The sequence below is a fragment of the Triturus cristatus genome, chromosome 3_2 (genome assembly GCF_964204655.1).
Source record: "Triturus cristatus chromosome 3_2, aTriCri1.1, whole genome shotgun sequence".
NCBI classification, from domain to species: domain Eukaryota; kingdom Metazoa; phylum Chordata; class Amphibia; order Caudata; family Salamandridae; genus Triturus; species Triturus cristatus.
In genome coordinates this window covers 875,835,702-875,858,238 of record NC_140584.1, presented here as the reverse complement: position 1 = coordinate 875,858,238, position 22,537 = coordinate 875,835,702, and the positions used below count along the sequence as shown (strand labels likewise).

Sequence of the window (22,537 nt, the reverse complement as noted above, 5' to 3'; positions counted from 1 at the left end):
AACTGCTAATACAAAATGCTGCCACAAGACTCCTTCATTGCCTTCCCCCAAGAAAATGCATGACTCCAGTCCTGCAATGGCTACCTATATCTATAAGAGCAATGTTCAAGGACTCTACATTGTCAAAACAGCTTCCCAAGGAAAAGTACAACCATCCCTACTAGTTGTATAGAAGCAATACAAACAGGCAAGACACTGCACCCCAGGCTTGCACCACAGGTCATCATACCAACTTACCATATGAAATCCAGAAGAGGCACTGTTTTCTCATTACAAGCGGCCAAGTTCTGGAATTCACTGCCAGCCCAGATTTGAAGCATTCAAAAGCATACACAGTTCAGAAGACAGTTGAAAACATGGCTATTTCCAAGAAAACTACTTCATTTCACAACACAGGGATAGAATCCTGAATGATAATCGCACCTTCAAGTTCAATGTACAGTTTGCAGCTCAACCAGAACACTACTTTGTATATCCAAGTAAGTTATGAAGGGCTGGCTTATGGCTGGCTATTTATAAGCATTTCAATAAATTTCAATTCAAATGTAACTCTTCTGGTCCCCTCTAATACTAACACTCAGCTGGCGGTGGCCACCTGTAGTTCATACAGGCTGCATAAAAACTCCCTTATACTGCTTAATCATCTTACTCTCAAATAAGACGTATCTGCTACGGGCCTTGACCGTCGCCCAGTACTGTAAAGTCCATACACCTGCCATCAGCAACTAAAAAGGCATAGAATAACTGCCATATGCCGCTAGCCAATTGAAAGACTCTGATCTAGTTCACCACTGCAAGTACCAAATAGTGACATACTATTTCTGCTTCTATACATCCACAATAATAATCAGATATGTAATGATAGTAACAAAGTCCACCCCAGAAAATCTCCCTGCCATTTCTGCTTCCTACGAAACCTGCTTAGGACCATAAACTTTAACAAAATAGCTCAGAATGGGCAACCCAATTCAGTAATCAGCTATGTGGACTATGAACATAAGAAGTACTATAGAAAGGTCCTGCAGAGCTCCTCAAAGTTCCCAGCTTACTGAAACGCATTAGTTTATGTATCATTCTCCTACATCTCTTTATCCACCGTACTACTGAGCGTTGCATCCCATAAAACAATGACTGCACCTACGTGGTTATCATGCATGCCATACAAAAAACACATCTCTCATAGAATAAAAAAACCAAAGATAACACTCTTCAATCCACGCACCCTACAAGGTCCAACATGCTACCATGTAGACAAACACTCAGTGCCTCACAATGGGGAGGTTAATTGCTATTTAAATGTTGCTATACAATACACAGCAATGTGACGCCTTCAAGGAAAGAGGGAGATGTTATAGTACACAAGACCAAATAGAAATGAAAGGGAATGGCACTGGAACCTGAGTTCCAATGCACTTCAATTAGGAAAACCCATGTAAAAAGCAATGCAATAGTCCAATAGAGAGGTGACCCCAGCAAGCAGTAAGGTAATTTTGTGCTGAAGTTGCATAACAAAGAAAGGACACCACGCAATTCACATAGATGGTTGGGGCCTCCGTTTCCATGTGTGGGGTTTGTGGAAGCAAAGAAAGATTGCTATAAAAAGCCTTTTGAACTGACTTGTTTGCTAGGGCTTTCTGTTGACTCAGGCAGTGAGAAAGGGCAATGCGATGGGTCGACTGCTCTGCTCACTGTTTAGACGTAATCAATTTCTATGACTACCCTTCAGACAATTTGCAACTCGATTCCTCTCCCTACATTGCTCAGCTAATAGAAGATTAACAGGAGTGTCATCAGCGTACAAGCAAGGACCAACATCAAAGGTGGCCAACATGGCTTCTCGCAGGGTAATGAATACTGTAAAGAGGTTAAATGAGAAATACTACCATGCTAGCACATCACGTTTGATGTCAAAGCTTTTGATGGTAGCCTTTTTGGAGTGGCAATGGCAGTTAGTTCAGCTTCTTGGGTACGAATTGTTAAAAGATGTTGAGCAGTCTAGCTCTGTCATGTCCTCGTTGTCTAGCTTGTCAGTTGTGTGCATTGTTGCAAAGAGGTCTTGTAGGACAAGGATGCAGGCAATGACTGCTGTTGCATGCACTGAACACATATTTGCTACTGTTTACTAATGTTGCTGCCATTCCTCATCAAGGGCATTATAAAGATTGAAACATAACTAATATACAGATGAGTAGAATCCTTGCATGGTAAAATGCAAAGTTAATTCTCATGTTACATTACTAATCAGAATTTTTTTGTAAATTGTCAAGATTGTCTGTTTAAATGCAATAGACCATACTTGCTCCTATAAAATAAAAACTGGAAAAAAACATTGGTTGTCTAGGGAATGCCAGAGATAGGACTGTAGTTAGATAAGAGGTCAGGACTACTGTATTGTTTTTAGGAGTGTCATGATAATAACACGTTTCAGTTTAGAATGGGCTTCGCCTAGACAGAGCAAAGCACTGATCAGGTCCAGAGTGATCAGAGTCTGCACAATAAGGTCAATGTATACAACAACAAATCTAAACAAGAATTGGCATAGCCAATAGGTCTCGCCTTTGGGGCCTTATAAGTGTTTAGCCATGCAACAGTTGCATAACTAAATACTTATAAGGTCCCAAAAGCGAGACCTATTGGCTATGCAAAGCGGCCATGCGGCCGCGAAAGTGAAAGTAATCGCGGTAAAGCGCGGCGCGCGCGCCCACGCACATGCACTGTAGCTCTAGGCTGGCCTAGTAGCACTTTTTGGAGCCCTCTCAATAAGTCTCGCCAGACCAGCGCATGCGCTGGGTCAGGTCAGACCTAAAAAGAGGCAAGGTCTTTTCAAGGAAAACGTTGGTGATAATATTTACTTGAGCGGGGATGAGCTTCAGTAACACAAAACACTGTCCCAAATTCTTGGGAAAGCGGTTGACCTAAAGAGAGACTGCAGGCAAGACATGATCCCTGACTAGGTCAATTTACTTTGAAACAATAACAACGTGCTGTTAAAAAACTAAATTGGTAGCAACTGTTGTGGATGGACAAGGGTTCTTTGTATATGTGGAACAGCTCAGATGTCTACTCTGCTGGTTCTGCAATCATGGATTACAAGTCATTTTCACTCATGCAAGCAATCATGTTTCCTGCAGAATGTTGCTGGTAAGTGGCACAGCCAACTAAAGATTTCCATCATATCCATCATCACTCCAGGATCTCTGTTTTCTCAATGGCCGGAGTTCTTCAATGAACAACCCATTTAGCATGTTACAGCTGTGTCTGTTCTCTGGTGATCTCTTGGGCATAAGCTGTCCAAGGCTGCTGTGACTTAACTCATGTATAAATAAAGAATATTTGTGTGGACAACAAAAGTATCATCGGTAGCAAAGAAGGCTTGGGAAAGATAATCAAGGGTCATTTTTTACAGAATTATTTTAAAGAGGACTGGTTCCTAAGCCGGCTGTGCTATAGCCACGGATACAGACTTGCCTTTAAAGAGGAAATTCACTATTCTATGGTGGGACCAATAGATGGTGCCTCAGTGGGTTATCTGAGCAAATCGATCAGGGAAAAAATCAGGTCCAGACTTTGGTTCCTACCCTGGCTGGGTTCAAAAGCTAGTTGTTCTTAGCACTGCTCATTCAAACAGAATATGATGTTCTGTGCATAGATACTGGCGATGTCATCAACCAGAAAGTTGAAATCGCCTAAGATGAGAAACTTGTACGAGAGTTAGGCAGAGCTTGAAAAACAAAATATTAATAAACCGCCAAGAGACCCACAGGCCGACTAACTTAATCAAGTGATTAGACCCACAAATGATATGTGGTTTAATAGCAAAACTGACTAATGAAACTAGGGGAACTGAGATCTAATCTGAGCAAAAAAACTTGATTGGAAATTGTGTTATTTGGGGCAAATCACTATCTGTATGCCAATATGTTGAAATAAAAAACGATTTAAAAAATAGGGAAGAAAAAACAGTCATTTGTGACGTTTTCATTTGTAACTTCTTGTCACGATGGCCGGTTAACAAAAGCAATATACCATTACGTCCTCTAGACCCTACTGGTTGGAGGGATATATATGGTGTGTAGTTTCTCCAAGAACCCAAGGTACCCAGAGCCAACAACTGAATTGCACATTACAATGGTTTTTCATTGTGTGCTGGGTATCGAGAAATGTATATGTTAAACTATAAAGAGTGAATAATGAATGTCAAAGAAACCTATGTATTTCTGAAATAGATACCAAATACACACACAGTCTATGAGCAATGGCTATTTGTAAATCTCTGAATTTGTGGGTTTTCATACTACCATTTGATTCAGAGGGCATTTATCAAAATGTCTTCTTTCGTACACACTGCCTCATATTTGGAAGGCACAAATGCAGAAAAATACAAATGGCAATAACAAATGTTCTACTATTCTGTAATCCCACATGTCTCACGATACAAATGATACGTCACTTGTGTGGATAGGACTAGTACCCGAGACAGGAAAATGCCGTAAACACAACATGGTCACATCAAATTTTTTTCACTGAAAACTGACCATATTTTTCCAATGTGAGTAGCAGTGGATATTGAGCCATAGCTCAGAAAGCACCTAGGGAATCTAGAAAACCTGTAAATCTTTTAAACTTAAGAGATCCAGGGGAAACCAGGGTGGGGAGACGTGCGACTTTCACCAGGTTCTCTTACCAAGAAGCCCTTGCGAACCTTCAAGTTTAACTAAAAACACACATTTTCCTCCCATTTCTGTGTAGAAAACTTCTGGAATCTGCTGAGTGCCACTTATTTCCTACCACCCCGCATTCCCCCATATATCCCGTTAAACATGGTACCTCACTTGTGTTAGTAGGAATATTACCCGCAACAAGAAAGGCTCCAAAACACAACATGGACACATTATATTTTTGGACTGAAAACCGGCCCTTTTTTTTGCAACGTGGCCAGCTGTGGATTTTGGGCCCTAGTTCAGCCAGCACCCAGGGAAAGATAGCACACCTGTACATTTTTTGAAACTAGACACCCAGGGGAATCGAGGGTGGGGTGACTTGTGTGGCTCTCAAAAGGTTTTCTTACTCAGAAGCCCTTGCAAACTTCTGACTCAAAAAAACTAATTTTCCTCATATTTCTGTGATGATGAGTTCTGGAATCTGCAGGAAGCCACACATTTTCTATCATTCGTCCAAGTCTTCCAATAAAAATGGTACCTCACTTGTGTGGGTAGGCCTTGTACCTGCAACAGGAAAGGACCCAAAATACAATGTGGAAACATCAACATTTTCGGTCACCAAAATTATCTGCTTGGCAGTGAGGTTAACAGCGTTTTTTGGGCCGGGAATCAACAGCCAACCAGGGAAACGTACCAAATCCAGACATTTCTGAAAGTTAGACACCTGGGAATGTACAGGGTGCTATGCTTCACATTGATCCACAAAGGTTTCTTACCCACATTATCCTAATATTGGACATTTCCTTTACATTTCTGCGACGTAAACCTTTGTAATCAGCAGGAATCCACAGAATTCATACCGCCCAGCGTTCTCCCACTTGTTCCGATACAAATGCTACTTCACTTGTGTGGATGGACCTACTGCACGCATCAAACCATGGTCAATGGGATTCTGGCAGAGCGACTCATTGACCCTGGTTTGTTTTCTCTCTGTCGGGGCACTAAGCTAAGTCACACAAGTGGGGTAGCATTATCAGGAGAAGTCGGGGAATGCTGGGTGGTTGAAATTTTGTGGATCCTTAAGTTTACGCCACAGAAATGCAAGAAAACATGCAATTTTAGTAAAAGTTTGAGATATGCACAGCATTGTGGGGAAGAAAATGTTGTGGGATCCCCTGGACTCCCCCGAATGTCTAGTTTTCAGAAATTACTGGGTTTTGTAGGAATCCCTGTGTGGCAGCTGAGCCTGGGTCCAAACACTGGAGCTACCTCAATTGGCGATTTCGCCACATTACATCTTGGGACCTTTTGTATCATGGACTCAAGGTCTAGCTACCCAAGTGGGGAAACATTTTTATTGGGGCAAGTGGAGGAAGGCAGAGTGGTAGGAATTTTGTGGATCCCCAGAGGTTTCTAGACGTTTATGTCACAGAAATGCAAGGAAAATGTGCAATTTTAGTCAAAGTTTGAGATCTGCAGGGCATTGTCTGTAAGAAAATGTCATGGGATCGGTACAATTGGTCCTGGACCCAATTGAGCAATAGCAAAACAATTCAGTTAAACTTTTTGGATCAATGCTGGCTCAGAGGTCAACAGCAAGTCATCAATATATCTCTATAAATCAATGAACACCCTTGAAAAATGAAGGAAAACCACACCTGTATACAGTAAGGTTTAAACTTTCTTTACTTTGTTAATCATAAAATGCGTTCATTTTTGATTAAAGGCATTACCACATGTTATCCAGAATAGAGAATAGGTTGCGAATAGAAAAGGGTGTAGGAGAGAAAAGTAGTGCTCGTGTCGTTTGAGAAGATTAGATAGAGGGGAAAGGCAGAGATTGTAGATAAACAACTTAGTTATCTGTTCAATGTTGGTACTGGGTCTTAATTTTAACAACACCGCACAGTACAATTGTACATACATACACACACATTATATATATATATATATATATACATACACACACACACACACAGTAGATAATTTTGACATTCTTTTTTATCTACGTGCAATAATGCACCATCAGAAGACAGGGACAAGGAGGTAAATTTAGGTACAGATTCTTGGAGGAGGTTGGTGTTGACGTTTCGACACAACTTATGCGAAGAGGGTTGTTTTGGACCTCCGCTCTTGGGTCTTCATCAGGACAAAATGGAATGGGGGCAACCTATGACTGGCGCCAAGGTTGGGCTAACCAGGTGGCTATTTCCAATAGGTAAATAGTCCGCGAGCGGAGGTCCAAAACAACCCTTTTCGCATAAGTCGGGTCGAAATGTCGACACCTACCTCCTCCAAGAACCTGTACCTAAATATACCTCCATGTCCCAGTCTTCTGATGGTGCATTATTGCACGTAGATAAAAAAGATGTCAAAATGATCTACTGTATATATATATCATGTGAACAAGGCTCGTTTGAGCCGAAACGTCAAGACGACACTGCGAATGAAATAAATCAGCACTTAACTGGAGGTCCGTGTCCGCCTTTGAAGCTGTGGCGTCAACCGTCGTCTTTAATTTACTCAGCGGTACTTGGATATAGGATATATATATATATGGACAGGTCTAATTGTACTGGGCGTGTTGTTAAAATTAAGACCCAGTACCAACATTAAACAGATAACTAAGTTGTTTTATCTACAATCTCTCCCTTTCCCCCTCTATCTAATCTTCTCAAATGACACGAGCACTACTTTCCTCTCCTACACCCTTTTCTATTCGCAACCTATTCTCTATTATGGATAACACGTGGTAATGCCTTTACTCAAAAACTAACACATTTTATGATTAACAAAGTAACGAAAGTTTGAACCTTACTGTATACAGGTGTGGTTTTCCTTCATTTTTCAAGGGTGTTCATTGATTTATAGAGACTTATTGATGACTTGCTGTCGACCTCTGAGCCAGCATTGATCCAAAAAGTTGAACGGATTTGTTTTGCTATTGCTCAATTGGGTCCAGGGCTAATTATTTTTCATAGCATATTGTACCCAGGTCCTGTGACCTTTATCTGGGTTTACCCCATTATTTTGTAATGGGATCGAAACAAGGCACACCATCTTGACTGCCCCATGTGTTTCGTTTTCAGAGATGCCTGGTTGTGGTAGGCTACCCCAGGTCGCAGTGGACCCGATCCCGAAAACTGCAACCATACAGGATAGAAATAGGATGATATTGGGACTTAGCCCAACTATGCTACCCATATGTAAAAAAATATAGTTTTCCTTTCTGGCCATAAAGATGGGGATGCTTTAGTCCCCAGGGGTTAGAAAAGACTGTTGGTGTCATATTAGAGGTGGAGGCTAGGCCGGACGTGTGGGAGGGCCAGCCCCACAACATGTACCAATAAAAAAACTCCCTGGTGTCCAATGGGCTTTCTGACCCCTGTAAAGAACAATGGGAGAGCTAGGGAAAAAAAAGGGGGGTTTTGTCCGTATCCCCTGGATGTAAATAAGCTTTGTCAAAGGTGGACAGACCCAATGTAGTGTGGTACGGTCAAAATGAAGCAATGTTTGGGAACCCACAAAGTGGGTTAAAAGGCCCCTCACACACCAACCTAGTTGGTGTCATGCTTCATCATTGGGGCCCCAACCGGGTGGCCGAATGCCCCCCGGTTGTGCTGCGACGCCTGACTACAGCGGAGCTGGTGTGGTGCAAGAATGTGATGTGGTGGTGATTAAAAACAAATATCTCTGAGAATCCTTGCCATTAGAAGATTTATTATTGGCGGCTCAGGATATAGACTAAAAAGATATGTGATGCAACTAATGAAGAAATAATTATCTGCTAGTTGGCTGTGTTGTGGGTCTACATGTTTCAGCTCACGTATAAAAATAATAAGGAGCTTTCGTCAGGACCAGTGTATAGTGAGTGGCAAAAGGTGAAGTGCCACGTGGTGAAAAAATATTAAAAATGTTAGTTACCTACACACTCGCTAAGGTGTGTGGACACAGTGTCAACACAATTGCGGACACTGCGGCGCAAACCTGTGGGAGAAAACAAGACAGCACAAAAGACACATAAGAGAGTTACATTGGTGCCCTGGATTGCAGGCAACATTCAAATAGATTTTAAGTGCTGTGAATAATCAAACCTGTCTTCAGAGAACGTACCGTTGGTGACACACACACTATTGAGGTGTATCATGCTGCTAAGCGAAAAGGCGGAGGCAAGACCATTAGAAATGCTAGGTAGGACGCAAAGCGCTATGTGAACTAGGGGTGCCAAGTGGTAAATAATACGGCAATACTACAAAGGGCAAATGGTGAACTACACACGAATAGCGCCAGGTGATTATACCGGCAATGGTCGTGAGACCTCTACATGAGGTGTGTATATAGTGAGAGGCCCACTGTGCGCTAGTGGGAAGAGGCTAAATGGAGCCCTTAAGCGCTAGAGGTATGGGGTGGGCACAGTCTCAAGGAAAGGAACACAATGCGCAAAACAGCGAGGGGAAGGGAAAAAGGATTATTACACTATGGCTGAGTGAAAGCGCTATGCAGGAAGCGGGAGGGGGGCGCTCCTTACAACAATTCTGTGGACAAAAGAAATAACAAGATTAAAATGCGAGGTAGGCAGGGAAGTAACGGTATCCAGGGTGAGCGAGTGAGACACCTTACTTGGTTGTGAAGCTACCATCGCCTGGCACCTACTGTGGCCTCCCGAAGTCCCGGATGCTGAGGGACCCAAGGGAAACGGAGAACAAATAGGGAGGTGCTCCATTGTGTACGTGCGTGAGTGCTGGTAAACTCGGGCGGGGCCGAGTGGACCACGCATGCGTGTAGGGGTAGCGCGAGGCTAGCGCGCATGCGCGGCAGATACCCAGGGGTTAGGAGCGAAAGCGCCTGCTCAGGGGAGCGATGGGAGTCCTGCGCGCATTCGTAGGGGAAGAAAGCCGCGGTGGGTGTTTCACTGAACCCATGACTGCGCGGAGGCTAGAGATAATGCGAACACATGGTAGGACGGGAAGTTAAACACAAAACATATGCCCACTAGGTAGTATAAGCCTGATCTTAAGAAAGACAGGAAAATTCATAATAATGAACGAGGCTGGTGTTGTGGGAGAGCCACAGGGGTGTACATAAGCATCTGAGGCCAGCTGAGTAGTAGAAGCCAGGGCCTGTAAGAAGGTCGAAATACCAGATGGCAAGATAAGCCGGAACTGGAATGGGAGATGAGAGGAGTACCTATGTAGTGGGTAAAGGCCATGGATAGGCGTAACCCTGTGGTTCCAGGTCAGAATGTTTAGGCCTATTAAGAAGATACTGTCAGGACTTTCTCAAGCAGTTCCAGGGGATATTATCGTTCAAACCAATGATGTGGCTCGAAAGGCGATATATCCATCTTTGTTCCTGTTCCAGGAGGCGGGTCTGAATGTTGGGAAGGTTGTGGTCTAGGGCTTCGAGTATGACCCATCTCATATCGTTGGTCGTGTGGCCTTTTTCCAAGAAATGATTGGTCATTTTTGTGGTATTTTTCTTGCAGCGTATAGTGCTGCGATGCTCACAGATTCGGGTTTTGACATTGCGGGTGGTCATACCAATGTAGGTCAGATTGCACGGACATATGATCCGGTATACAACATTCTCTGTGTTGCAATTGGTATGTTTGCGTAACTCCCATGTCCTTCCAGGTTCCAGGTTCAGGTATTTGGTTGTCTCTGTGATATGGCATACGCTGCAGTTACCGCAAGGGTAGTGCCCTTTGATGTTGGGGAGGCCCCAGGCGTTGAGCACCGTGTTGGAAGGTCTGGCGGGGACCCCCGGTCTAGTAGATACTATGGTGTCCTTGATGGATCTAGCTCTTTTAGTTGAGAGAAGGGGAGGTTCCCATTTCAGATGGCCTGTGTTAAGGCTCTTCCAGTTCTTTTTAATGATCTGGGAAACTTTGTTGGTCACCGTGTTGTAAGTGGTAACACACGTGAGTGGAGGGGGGGTAGGTTCTTTGGTGTAGGTTGTCAGTAGACCTTCTCGGTTTTGATTTCTGGCCCTCTTACTTGCGGTCTTAGTTATGTGTTTCGGGTAGCCGCGTTGGTGCCTCTTTCTGACCCCTCCCAGTGGGACAGATTGGAGCTAAAGACTGCTTATCTGTCCCCCTAGGAGAGGCAGAAAATCTGCTGCAGGTCATTTGAGGAGTGTAGCTAGGCCCAATCCCTAGAAAAGCCGCCCGCCAATTTCTCCTACCCAAAAAAAAATATTGGGTGTCTAGTGGGCTTTTTATCCACCATCCCTCCCCACCCGCCTTCAAGGGCAGATTGGAGGTAACAACCTCCAATCTGCCCCCAGAGGGACGGAAAAGAAGCCATGGGGAAGAAGAAGCACTAGCCCTTTGCCAAAGGGGGCGGGGGGGGTCGCTCCCTCGCCCCCAAATGTATTGCCAAGTGGTCTACTGGGCTTTCTGCCCCTCGTAGGGAAGCAGATTGGAGGAAAACTACTCCTATATGCCCTGACGGGGGAGCAGAAAGACTGTGGGGTATTTGGGTGGTGGGGTCTAGGCACGATGCCTGAGAGGGCGGCCTTCATCAATTTTGCGCAAAAAACAATCCCTGGTGTTTAGTGGGCTTTCTGGGCTGAAAGACTTTTGGGCTTAGTGGAGGAGGGTGGGGGGGGGGGGGGGGGGGGAAGTACTAGTTAAGTTTAGAGGCCAGGTATGCCAGTTTACCGGTATGCAGGGCTGTGTGTGTGAGACAGGCTGTTCTGAATGTGGGGCGCATTTCTGTTGGGTTCCATTTTAGCTCTCTGAGAGCAGGAGAGATGTGATCATATTTTTTTTATTCCAGGGACCATCCTGGCTGCTGCATTTAGAGTTGTTCTGAGGGGAGCTAGGAGGGATTTTGCTCTGCCTGTGAGGGTTGCGTTCCCATAGTCTAATCTAGATAGTACCAGGGATTGAGTCGCTTGTTTGAGGTCATTGGGAGGGATGAATGGTTTTATTTTGTTGAGCAATTTTAGGATAATAAAAGCGCTCTTAGCGGTGTTCTTGATGAGTTTGAACATGTCTAAGTTTGGGTCCAGAGTGATTCCCAGTGATTTTATACAATGCAGTGTCGTAGAATGCAGTGCCGTAAATAAGAGTGGTGTACAGCAAGTACAGTGGTGCAGACTAGAGTGGCACACAATGCAATGGCGTGGAGTGATTCAGAGAAAAGTGGCGTAAGTGGTGCAGAGTAGAATATAGTGCCATAGAGTACAGTGGTGTGGAGTGCGGCAGAGGGCAGTGACGAAGAGTGCATTGGCATGGAGTGTAGTAGGGTAGAGTAGAGTGGCGGAGATTGCAGTGTTGCAGAGTAGAGTGGAATAGAGTGCAGTGGCGTAGAAAGCGCAAATAGTGTAGAGTGCTGTGGCTTACAATGCAGTGACACAGAGTGCAGATGCCTGGAGTGCACTGGCGTAGGGAGCAGTCGTTTAGAGTAGAGTGGCATAAAGTGCACTGTCACAGAGTGGAGTGGTGCAGAGTGGCGTACAGTGCTGTGGCATAGAGTAGATTGTTTCCGAGTAGAGTGGAGTGGTGCAGGGTAGAGTTCTGTGGTGCAGAGTGTAATGGTGTGGAGTAAAGGTGTGTAAAGTGCAGTAGTATTGAGTTAAGTGGTTCAGAGGAGACTGGAGTGGCGTACAGTGGTTTGGTGTGCAGTGCAGGTGTGTACAAATGAGATTTAAAGAGTAAAGTGAATTGGCACAGAGTGCAGTGGGGTAGAGTACAGTGTTGCAGAGTGGAGTAGAGTGGCCCAGAGTGGAGCTGTGCAGAGTAGATTGGAGTGGCCTAGACTGGAGTGGCGAAGAGTGCAGTAGTGTAGAGTAGAGTGGTGTAGAGTATATTGACAGAGTAGAGTGTTACAGACCAGAGAGGTGTATAGTGCAGTGGCGTAGGGTGAAGTGGTGCAGAGTGGAGTAGAGCGCAGTGGAGTGGTGCAGAGTCGGATGCGATCGCAGGGAGGTGTGCAGAGTAGAATGCAGTGGCATAGAGTGGTGCAGAGTAGAGTGCAGTGGTGCAGAGTAGAGTGCAGTGGCATAGAGTGGTGCAGAGTAGAGTGCAGTGGCATAGAGTGGTGCAGTATGCATGGTATGGTAGTGCACTGCCATTAGACAACACATTTTCAATTGAAATAACCATTACATTTGCACAGACAGTATTTTATTAATATTTATTAACAATACAACTCACAAACGATAATGTGTGGAAATGGCATCACCTAGAGTAATGATTTGTTTTGGTCATATTAAAGTATTTGTTTCCAACACTTCAGAATTAACATAAAATGTGTTTATTTTGATCCCAATTCGGATTTATTTTGAAATACTTGCAAAGTTCATTTAAATGTTGTTGGGTGCTAGAAAAAACCCTTTCCTACCCTCAGTATCCAGCAAATTTGTCACACAAATCATTTCACGTTGAAGTCATAAAAAGTCAAAATGCTCCCTCGGAAGAGACGTTTGACCTCGGTCTTTGAATGCACAGCAAATGTGGCAAGATGAGAATAATATTTATAGGCCTGTTTACAGATGGAGCACTCATAGAAGGATACAAGGTGATTTGGTGTGAAAAGGCTTTGCTCATTGAGAGGGACAAACTCACCCTGGACAGCCTGAAACATATAAAGCCGCAAATAGAAAGCCAGAAAACGTGAGTTATAAACCACAAAGATAATGGTAAGCAACAGGTGGAATGCATTCCCAGGGAAGTTTTCTGAATGTCCCCAAGATGTCTTTAGCAAACCACACAACCGTGCTGTCAGGTAGGCTTCGGCCTAAAAAAATAGCCTTGATCACTGGAGCAGCTCTTCCCCAACTCCCGAGGCTGAATTCAAGGAAAGGAAATCCCTCTGGTGCTTGCAACATAGCGATTTCCTGCCTCTGGTGCAAGAACATGCTGGAGCCGTACTCAGCACCTGCGCACGTACGTAGCATGCAAGAGGTTAAATACCAGTTGACCTAAATGTGCCCTGGGAACTCCATCGCTAACAGCTGATTCACAGTATGATATGTGACTCAAACTCTAGAGTATTAATTCATGAAAGGGCTGAAATATTCACCAGCCGAATAGGGTACCCTTCAATACACACTTTTCAATTAATAGTTAGGAGTGGTTCATATTTTTCAAAGTAACTGACCGTTCTAGCAGAATGAGGAGGGCCACACAACGATCAGCTATAATTTCCAAAATGTACAGCAGATTTTAGTCAAAAGTAAATTTTTGCCCTCGCTGATATTTTTACATTAAGAACATAGATACGAGTTTATAATTTTTCCAGTCTGTTGGAAAGATTTTCAATTTAGAATGCTGGACCACACTCACAACATCAGAATTATTGCCAATGGGGAATTAGCTGTTAATGCTTTTAGCAATATTTCAAAACAGTTGATAATTTTACTGCCCTTGCTTTTTTATTTCAGGAAATTCAAATGGAGTTATTGATCCACATCATTTAACCTTATTCTTCTTTGAGACTAGCATATGCCTGGCAAAGATAAGCTTTTAATTTAATTTGACTGAACCTAAAAAAAATACCAGAGTAACGATAAAAAGAGAAACTTTATATTGCGTTATATGCTGTGGGTTTCATAAACAGCACGTGGTATGACCTTTAAGTAATACTGATTGTTGAAGCCAAGAACAATTACAAAAAAACTAGAAGTTTTCGACATCTCATAGCTAGTCATTTAGTGAGTACATGTACTATGCCACATAACACCTTAGATCAAAGATGGAATAAAGAATATCAAGTTAAAAATAGCATCCCTTCAACTCCAATATAAATAATCCAAAAGCACACTTGACAAAACCCACTTATGGAGACTGAGCATCATCTATAAGATGTCCATCAAAAATGCGAAAAGAGTACATGACTCAACCAAGATCTCCAAATACAGGTGACCTAAGAGGGAACTTCACAGGATCCTCATAGAATTCCGTAAGCCAGAGTGCAAAACTACTAGAACACATCAGGCTCAAGAACTTTGCAACTCCATTGCAGATCACTTTATGGCAAAAGCTAAGGTACTAGAAATTCAGGTCATTAACAAGACATCACACCCGCAGCCAGTAAAAGGCAAAAAAGATTATGTCAACTGAAAGACACCGAATGCTTGGGTCCTTCAAGAACGTTACAGCCTAGGAATTCCATGCACTGGTCAAGGCTAGTGGAACTGCAGGAGCCCTTGCACACCCTTACTCCCATCTCAGCATCCTACAATCAAGCGACCCCTGAAAGCCAAGCAATGGCCATTGTTAACAACTAACTCCCAATGTTCTAGAACCTTACTGTCTGTACTCAAGGTATCCTGCATGCAACCATAAATCAAAAATACATTTTTACCCTACTAGACTTAGCCAGCTACAAACATATCTTTAATTTTGAAGAAGATGTATCATATTGTCATAGGTTTGTTGCAAGATGCCTTTAAAAATTAAAGTGTTCCTAAAGTTAATTGGTGCAGGAAACATTAGTTACTTCCTTTCTAAAACTTAAACTAACCTGAAAACAAATGCTTGCCCATGTAAAATGTTTTACATGTTAGGACTGATTCAAGTAAACAGCAGCCCAGTGCTGCTGTTGACCAGGGGCTGCTTCTAAAAGGTCAGGAGGGCCGTGCTTTGAGTATCAAGCTCTAATATCCCCACATTTCAGCATCAATACAGGCATAACGCAAGGATCCATCATTGCCATTTTCCTTCACTATTCACCCAACAGGAGTCAGAGAAATAATTCACCTCTATACTGGATAAGATTAAATAGGTCAGCTTTTACATTATCCTGAAACCAGAAAACAAATCATAGAGCCTAAACAGATCAATACTAGACCAATGTCTCAAAGCAGCTGAGATAAGATCAGAGAGAGGAAGAGCTACCATCCATGATCAATCTAGGCTCAGGAACATGGAGAGCCAACTACAACATCGACAGAAGTAATAAATCTGGAAATGATCATGTCCATCAATCTATTACTGGCTTCCACTTAAACCACGGACCAGTACTCCCTTCAACACCAGGGGGACATTTAAGACAGATTTCTCCACATATAGTATTTCCACAGAAGCATCGCTACATCTATTGCATCTTAACTATACTACCTGGCTTTACTAGAAAGCTACCACTACAAAGAATTTAGACTGCCAAAGCAAGACAAATCCTACACATTCATATATACTGAACAAATATCATTGGCTCTAGAAGTACTTCACTGGCTATCCTTATGCAGGCACTTAGCTTTCAAGCCCCAGAGCGATCATGAGAAAACTAACAACCTTCATCCAGGTAAAGGACAAAAGCAAGCACATAAGAGAGCACTTCCCTTCAGGTAGGCACCAGAGCTGCCCACTGCTCATTTTAAGAAGAAACAAATTAGAGGACTGTCCTTCTCTGGTGAAGTAGCTAAGATCTAGGACTCTCTTCAGAAAAAGATAAACATAATTGAAAAACCAACAGTAATTGAGGACAGCTGCAAAGACTAGCTGTTCTGGGGATGATGTAGTGAACCAGAATTGAAAGAGAACGAAATTATGAATGACCCATAACCTCTGTAGAGGAAGTAAAATAATAAACTAGGAGGAAAATGCTGCTCTGGGTGGATGGACTAGGCAAGGAATATGTTATAGCTATCATAATTTCTGGAGCGCTACGCGATTATGAGATGCTGCCTAAATTGACAAAGAGCTCTGTTAAATAAACCTCAAGAGATGTACAATGCAGCACATTCTGCTGCAGCATAGCACAAGACTAAAAGTTGCTTGTCCATAGCAAGAAATGCATCAATAGGATTAGGTGCTGTATACCAGTCGCTAAATTCGAACTATCCTCAGAAGAAAAACAAGAACGTTTAAAGCATCAGGGAACAGAAGGTGTAGTAAGAAGCTGCTACTGCATAAACGGCATCACAGAAGTGTATTTTATGTACACCTCCACAATGTGAAAGTACCTCATACCAACAATACTGCAAGGCCATAATATTATCAACAGAGAACTATACAAAGAAGTTACCACTGCATAAACCTGCTTGCAGACCAGCTAAAGGAAAACTGTATAATTTAATTTATTGAATATGATGTACACATTATAAAAATCTACTTGCAGACCTCCTGAATTGAAGTTGTAACTCATATAAATGTGCTTGTATAAATCTGCTAGCACACCACCTGACCTAAAAGTGAATTCATATTACACAAGTGATGCTACACTACACCCATCCAATAACTATTGGAATACTCGCCTTTCACGCCTACACCAATTTCACTAGCCTTACTAGGAATGATCACATAATGGCAATTACAATGGGTCAATCCATATCACACCTGGAAATTCCTATTATATCAAACTAATGGGATTATATTTAGGTTCGGCCCTCGGTTGTAGGAACACCGCATAAGGCACACAATAATACTTGCTAAATGACTGTAGCCTAAAATGAGTATACATCGATGCTTAATGAGTCAATCTGCTAATCGCAAAAGAGCTGCCATCAAAGATATACCAACCTAACCCACAATGACACATATAAGGTCCATTCTGGGATTGATCAGAAAAAGTACATACTGGGACTGATCGTATAATGTTCATTCACAATAGGCAGCTCTTCCGCCAATTTTCTGACAGCCACTAGGAAATATAACACAGCTGGTGTCATAATCTTCATTTACACGGATTAGCCGTTGGTCACTCTTCAACAGACTATCCCACACTCCTGAGAGCCTAGCCTATTCCACAACTGCCGCTGACCTCTACCACTCATGGGTGGTCCCTCTAGAACTTCAAAACCAAACACAAAAAAATACACTAAGAGCAGCAGTTTAATATCTATTCATAGTGGTCGATTCTCTGCTGCTTCGGTGAGAATGGTGGTCTGGGCTGCAATCAGTGGAAGCATGCACCACAAAGGGGTGGTCCATACTCTAGGTGATTCAACTGTATAATACAGAACAACCCCTACAAGGTAGGCATCAGTCAGCATGCTCGCATGACCAGGTATATTCTCATACACTTGCATTCGAATAGGATAAAGTTCCCTGCACATCCACAAGGGAGCCCATAACACGGGCCCCCATTCTGCACCAGGTCCTGAAGAAAGCCCGCTAGACCCTTTTGGGCTGACGAGGGCTGAAACATGTCGACCTTTTTTGGACACAGTTTTTAACTAGTGCACCTGACCATAATCAGTCAGACCCGTGCACAACGACAATACTTTTTTATCTTGGTCTCGAACCCAGTACCAATAAATTATCTACTGGTTTTACGAGAATTTTAATACACTTTTCCTTTTATCACGATCACCTCACCCTTCTTTTTTGATTCACGATCACTACTGTGATTAACCAGTGGTTAAAAGCCTCCGGGTGGAGGAAGCATTGGATTGACCCAATGATTATGCGATCACGTTAAAGACCACAGTCAGCGGAGAATCAAGATATACCGCTAATCTCGATCCCAGCAAAGACGTGAATGAGGGTTTTTTATACGGTACAATGTACTGTCCATGCAATACCCTGGTTTCCCAGGACCAGTGATCCGCTCTACCATTGATTTTTGTGAATATTGAGACAAGGAAGCTGAGTGGATCTAAGCCCTTCTTTCTCCCACCTCATTGATTTCCGGAATATTCTCATACACTTCATAAACACAGGGTATGCACAAACTCACTAGCGGCAAGATGGGCTAAGCTTTTTGAGCCATATGCATATGATGAATAAAACAGTTCCTGCATAGACTGCAACAAACTCTTTCTTCATCCAGGAGCTTTTTCCTTTACTCCTTTTCAGTTCAGCTAGTCCCAATAACAAATCATGATAAAGGCCAACCGTGGACCTCAAGAACTACACCACACATTAAACCACAGCACACTAATGGAGTAGTGTACCACATTAATGCGCTTAGGCAACTCATAATGGGTATGAGACACAAATGACTGCACTCAATTAAAAAAGTGAAATACTTGTCAATAGATATTGTCCATAGTCCATCACAAATAAAGATGAAATGGTATCTCCCAAATGAAACACGTTGCTCGTGGTCTTTGCTGGAAACATTTGTTTTTATTCTTTAATCTTTTATTTGATAGAAGTTTCTTAAAATCACAGCACACAAGTGTGCAAAAACGTGCACAACTGGTTTTGGCACTTGGCACTTGATACTTCTTAACACAATGATTTATTTTATCAGAGAACTACAAAAACTTATAAATTAAAGTAATGTCTTGGACCTGGAAGGATGTAAGCTTACAGCAAGTATGCCCAATATAGATGTCTGCAACAGGAGCACAACACACTGAAATATTTCCCCGAATTACAACCAGTGACTTACAAGTCAATACAGCAATGTCTGCAGGAATCACCTGAACGCACTTTGCGACCTTACTAAGATTCGAACCAGGGACCAGCAGGTATATTATTTGCAATGGTGTGCAAAAGCAGCATCAATTTTGCAATTCAACAAAACACTGTTGTATCGACTGGTAAAAAGAAAACAAGGGCAAATGTGTTCATGCGCTTACATATATTTGCTCAGGATAATAATGCTTGCTGCAAAGGGGCATGTCGCCTTCCCATGACCAAGGCTTAAAGTCTGGATTTTACTTGAAGCAAAGAGGTTGATAGGGAGCTGCAGATTAGTAATGTGACTGCCTATGCAGTGGAGCGCGTCTGTGGCTCTTTGTTGAAGAGCTAAGGGCAGGCTGGAAGTAAGTTTGATGGCTTCCAAAGCTTGGGCAAGAGTGGCTTTGGGGGCCTAAGGAGAGCACTTAAAGAGCGCTGATGGTATGTTAAGGCACAAAGTCCAAATAAGCGGTCTCACATGACTGCTCTGTGGATTTTTGTAGAGAGAATGTGGGGACAAACTAAAGAGGTTTTCAGGGTTTTGTTATTAGATCCAAGGCAAGCAGAGACATCTAGGAGGTTGTGGAGAATGGTGGGGCAGAGCTAAGGGTCTGTGAGGACTAGCCGAGTGAACATGAAGGCTAACCAAGAACTTCTGGAAATTAGGCAAATGTCACTCTGGGCAAGAATGTCTAAGGTGCTCTGAGGGCTATTGGAAGGTGACTTATGGTGTGAAAAATGTCATACATTTTTGGAAACCAAAAGAGTAAGCACTAGTAAATATTGTTGCTGGCAGAAAAATAAACTAGAGATTATAGACAATTACCAACAGCTATGGATAACGTTTACTAAATTATTTTGATGCTTGTTAAATTGTCGTCAGATGTAAATTAAAGCATGCAAGGCTGTGGTTGGTATGAGATGCATCAATAATGAATTTGGCGTCTACTCTATCCTGACACGACTGAAGTCTATTTCTGGAAAAACTATCCGCACTGTTCTACATGGAAGGAAACTTTTAAGTTCTAGGTGGGAAGCAAAGGTTCTTATGTATCAAAGAGTTTTATCTATTCTGTGTCTATGGGGGAAATGTGCTGACACCCAATGGCTAAAATTATTCACTGACGGAAGCTTAGCATTAAAAAATGCAGTAAGCTTTCATTTTGCAAAGATGATCCAAAAGTTTGCAGATTGGGCTTTGCTCATGTGAGCTTGCTGGCCTAAAGGCATTCAACTGTGGCTATGGGAAGGCTTAGACTGGAATGAGCAACAGAAGAGCATGTCTGAGGGTTAACGGAGTACTAGACAGGGCAGTGCCATATCTCAATGCCAGCAAAGGGTTACTGATGGTTGAATTATGGTGCCCTGAGAACTGTCTGATGACAAGTTGAAGATGTCTGGGCATTAGCAGAGGGTCTGAGAAACAGCTTATGACTGTCTGAGGTGGGCCTTAAGATGCTTAAGGTTGGAAGGCCTGGTTGATCTAGGCAGGCCAAATGAAAGATTGCAAGCATGGTTAATCGTAATGGCAGGACCTAAGGGCCACTGACAGCCAGCAGATACTTTATGGCAAGCTGGTGGCCTTTTTAAGAGTCTGCTGAACACCTCTCAGGTTTTGAAAATTCCTCAGTGTAAACTAATAAGCATATTTGATGACATCACAGGATGCACTGTCCCAAACTTTGACATCAGAAAATCCATCAGTTACGTGAAAAAACAAAGTGAATGTAAAATTATTAGACTCACACCAAAGTCTCACTATGGTAGTTAACAGATGAATGGCAGACAAAAGCGTGGAGCACCGCAGCACTCCAATGTTTCTAAACGGGCTCCTACCTTCAAATGGAGTATATAGGAGAGTTACCCTAGAGAGGATATTAGTTTCTAAAGCTTTAACAACTCACAGAGGTAACTCGGCATAAAGCATAGCTCTGAACAGAGGTGTATTGGGTGATCACGTTCTAGTACTTCCCAGCAAGTGTGTCACCAAGACTTTTGAGAGTGAGAGCTGCAACCGACCGCCAAAAGTGAAAGACTTACTAAGCAAGACTTGAGGTCTCTGGGCAGAGAACTCCAAATGGCCAACTAACATGCTCTAGTCTAGGTGGCAGCGAAAGTGGGGCCGGACCTTCAGATAAAATCTATAGGACAACATAGGGGTTCTTGGGAATCTCAGAGGTGCCAATCACTCTTCAGATAAACACCAGAATGGTTACCTGTCCCCATAACTTATTTTACCCTCATGGGAATACTTCCCACGTCATTTATTTCACCAATATCTTCAAGGGTTAATTCCCTCCTTCTCTTTTTACCTCTTCCTCCTAGAGTTGAGCGTGACTATTTAAACAACCCATATCCTCGATTATCTACCCACGCCCCATACGTGTCAACTCACCCGCATTTGGCAGGTTCCATAATCTTTCTACTTCTAGTCAGCTGTCTGCCAAACAAAAATACTCTACAGAAATGTAGGAGTCAAACGCTTATCAAACCTACATTACCATTCAAAAAGCGTTAATTCGTAATTCATTTGAATGGGATTACCCACTAAATATCTGATTTCACCAGCAGTACTGATTCAAGAGTTTGGCAGGTGTGTTTCCTCTTTACATCTTCCCCGACATAGTATCCCACTCCCAGGCCCTTAGATTCCCTTTTATCTGTAGGTCTACACTAACTCCTACTTAGCAAACAATTTCTATCCTGGTATCCCTTCAATATCCCTAATCTGTCTAACGTCTGACCCCCTTTCCGACGCTGCCACCTCACCTTCCCAATAGTTGCTGCTTCCTGCCGCCATCTTTGTTGTCCAGCGTCACCGGAGTCAGGTCCGGGGATAGAGAAGGGAGCAGCAAATAGAGCGCCTTCGACCGGTAACTCCAACAGGGCACTGACCATGGGCATAAACAGAGGACCACTCTGACAGATGTTCAATACGCCGGCGTGGCGGCCATCAAACATTGGGTTATTCTGTATTCAGTAAAATTGCAGGTCCGTCTGTCAATTTCGTTGGAGAATCGGGCATATATTTAAATGTAACTGTATAGAAAGTTTGCTACTTGGACAGACTGAACAATAACATTATATTTAATGTTATTTTCAGTCTTCAGAAGTCTGCACTATGAGAATTCGCAGTTTCTTTTAGGCTCGCGATGCATGAACAGAGTAGCTTCCCAATAGAAGATGGCCGCCTAAGAACAGACACAAATTAGTCAAGTGTTCTCACGATGTTATTAAAGGTAATCGGTTTTGAAGTTGCTGGCTGCGGTTTTATCGGCTGTGGTTGGTACTATAGGGAACTGTAAGAAAATACCAGCTCTATTCAAAATATTTTTTATTTGCCAGTTTTCTTCAAAGAAAACGGAGAGCACCATACAGGGTTTGTTGTATGATTTTTTGGGACCCAAGATTGGCTGAAACGGAATATGTGAGCATACATGCCAGCATACCTGATTCAGACTTGAGAGTCCCGATTTTCTGAAGCAAACAATGGCCATAGCTGTAACGTTTTCAGACTGATATGTGTGACATTTCTATTGTTACACTGTAGTTATGAGTGACAATAAACTGCAAAATG

General features: G+C 42.8%; 1 protein-coding gene across 1 annotated transcript in view; it reads right to left on the bottom strand.

Annotated features, from left to right (window-relative positions):
- GOSR1 (golgi SNAP receptor complex member 1) overlaps positions 1-21,851 on the bottom strand; it is a 396,735-nt gene extending 374,884 nt beyond the window's left edge. Inside the window, exon 1 of the mRNA XM_085649246.1 lies at positions 21,730-21,851. Coding sequence (XP_085505372.1) covers positions 21,730-21,760 — 31 coding nt within the window. The 5' untranslated portion in view covers positions 21,761-21,851. The remainder of the gene's footprint in view (positions 1-21,729) is intronic.
- Between the last annotated feature and the right edge of the window lie 686 nt (positions 21,852-22,537).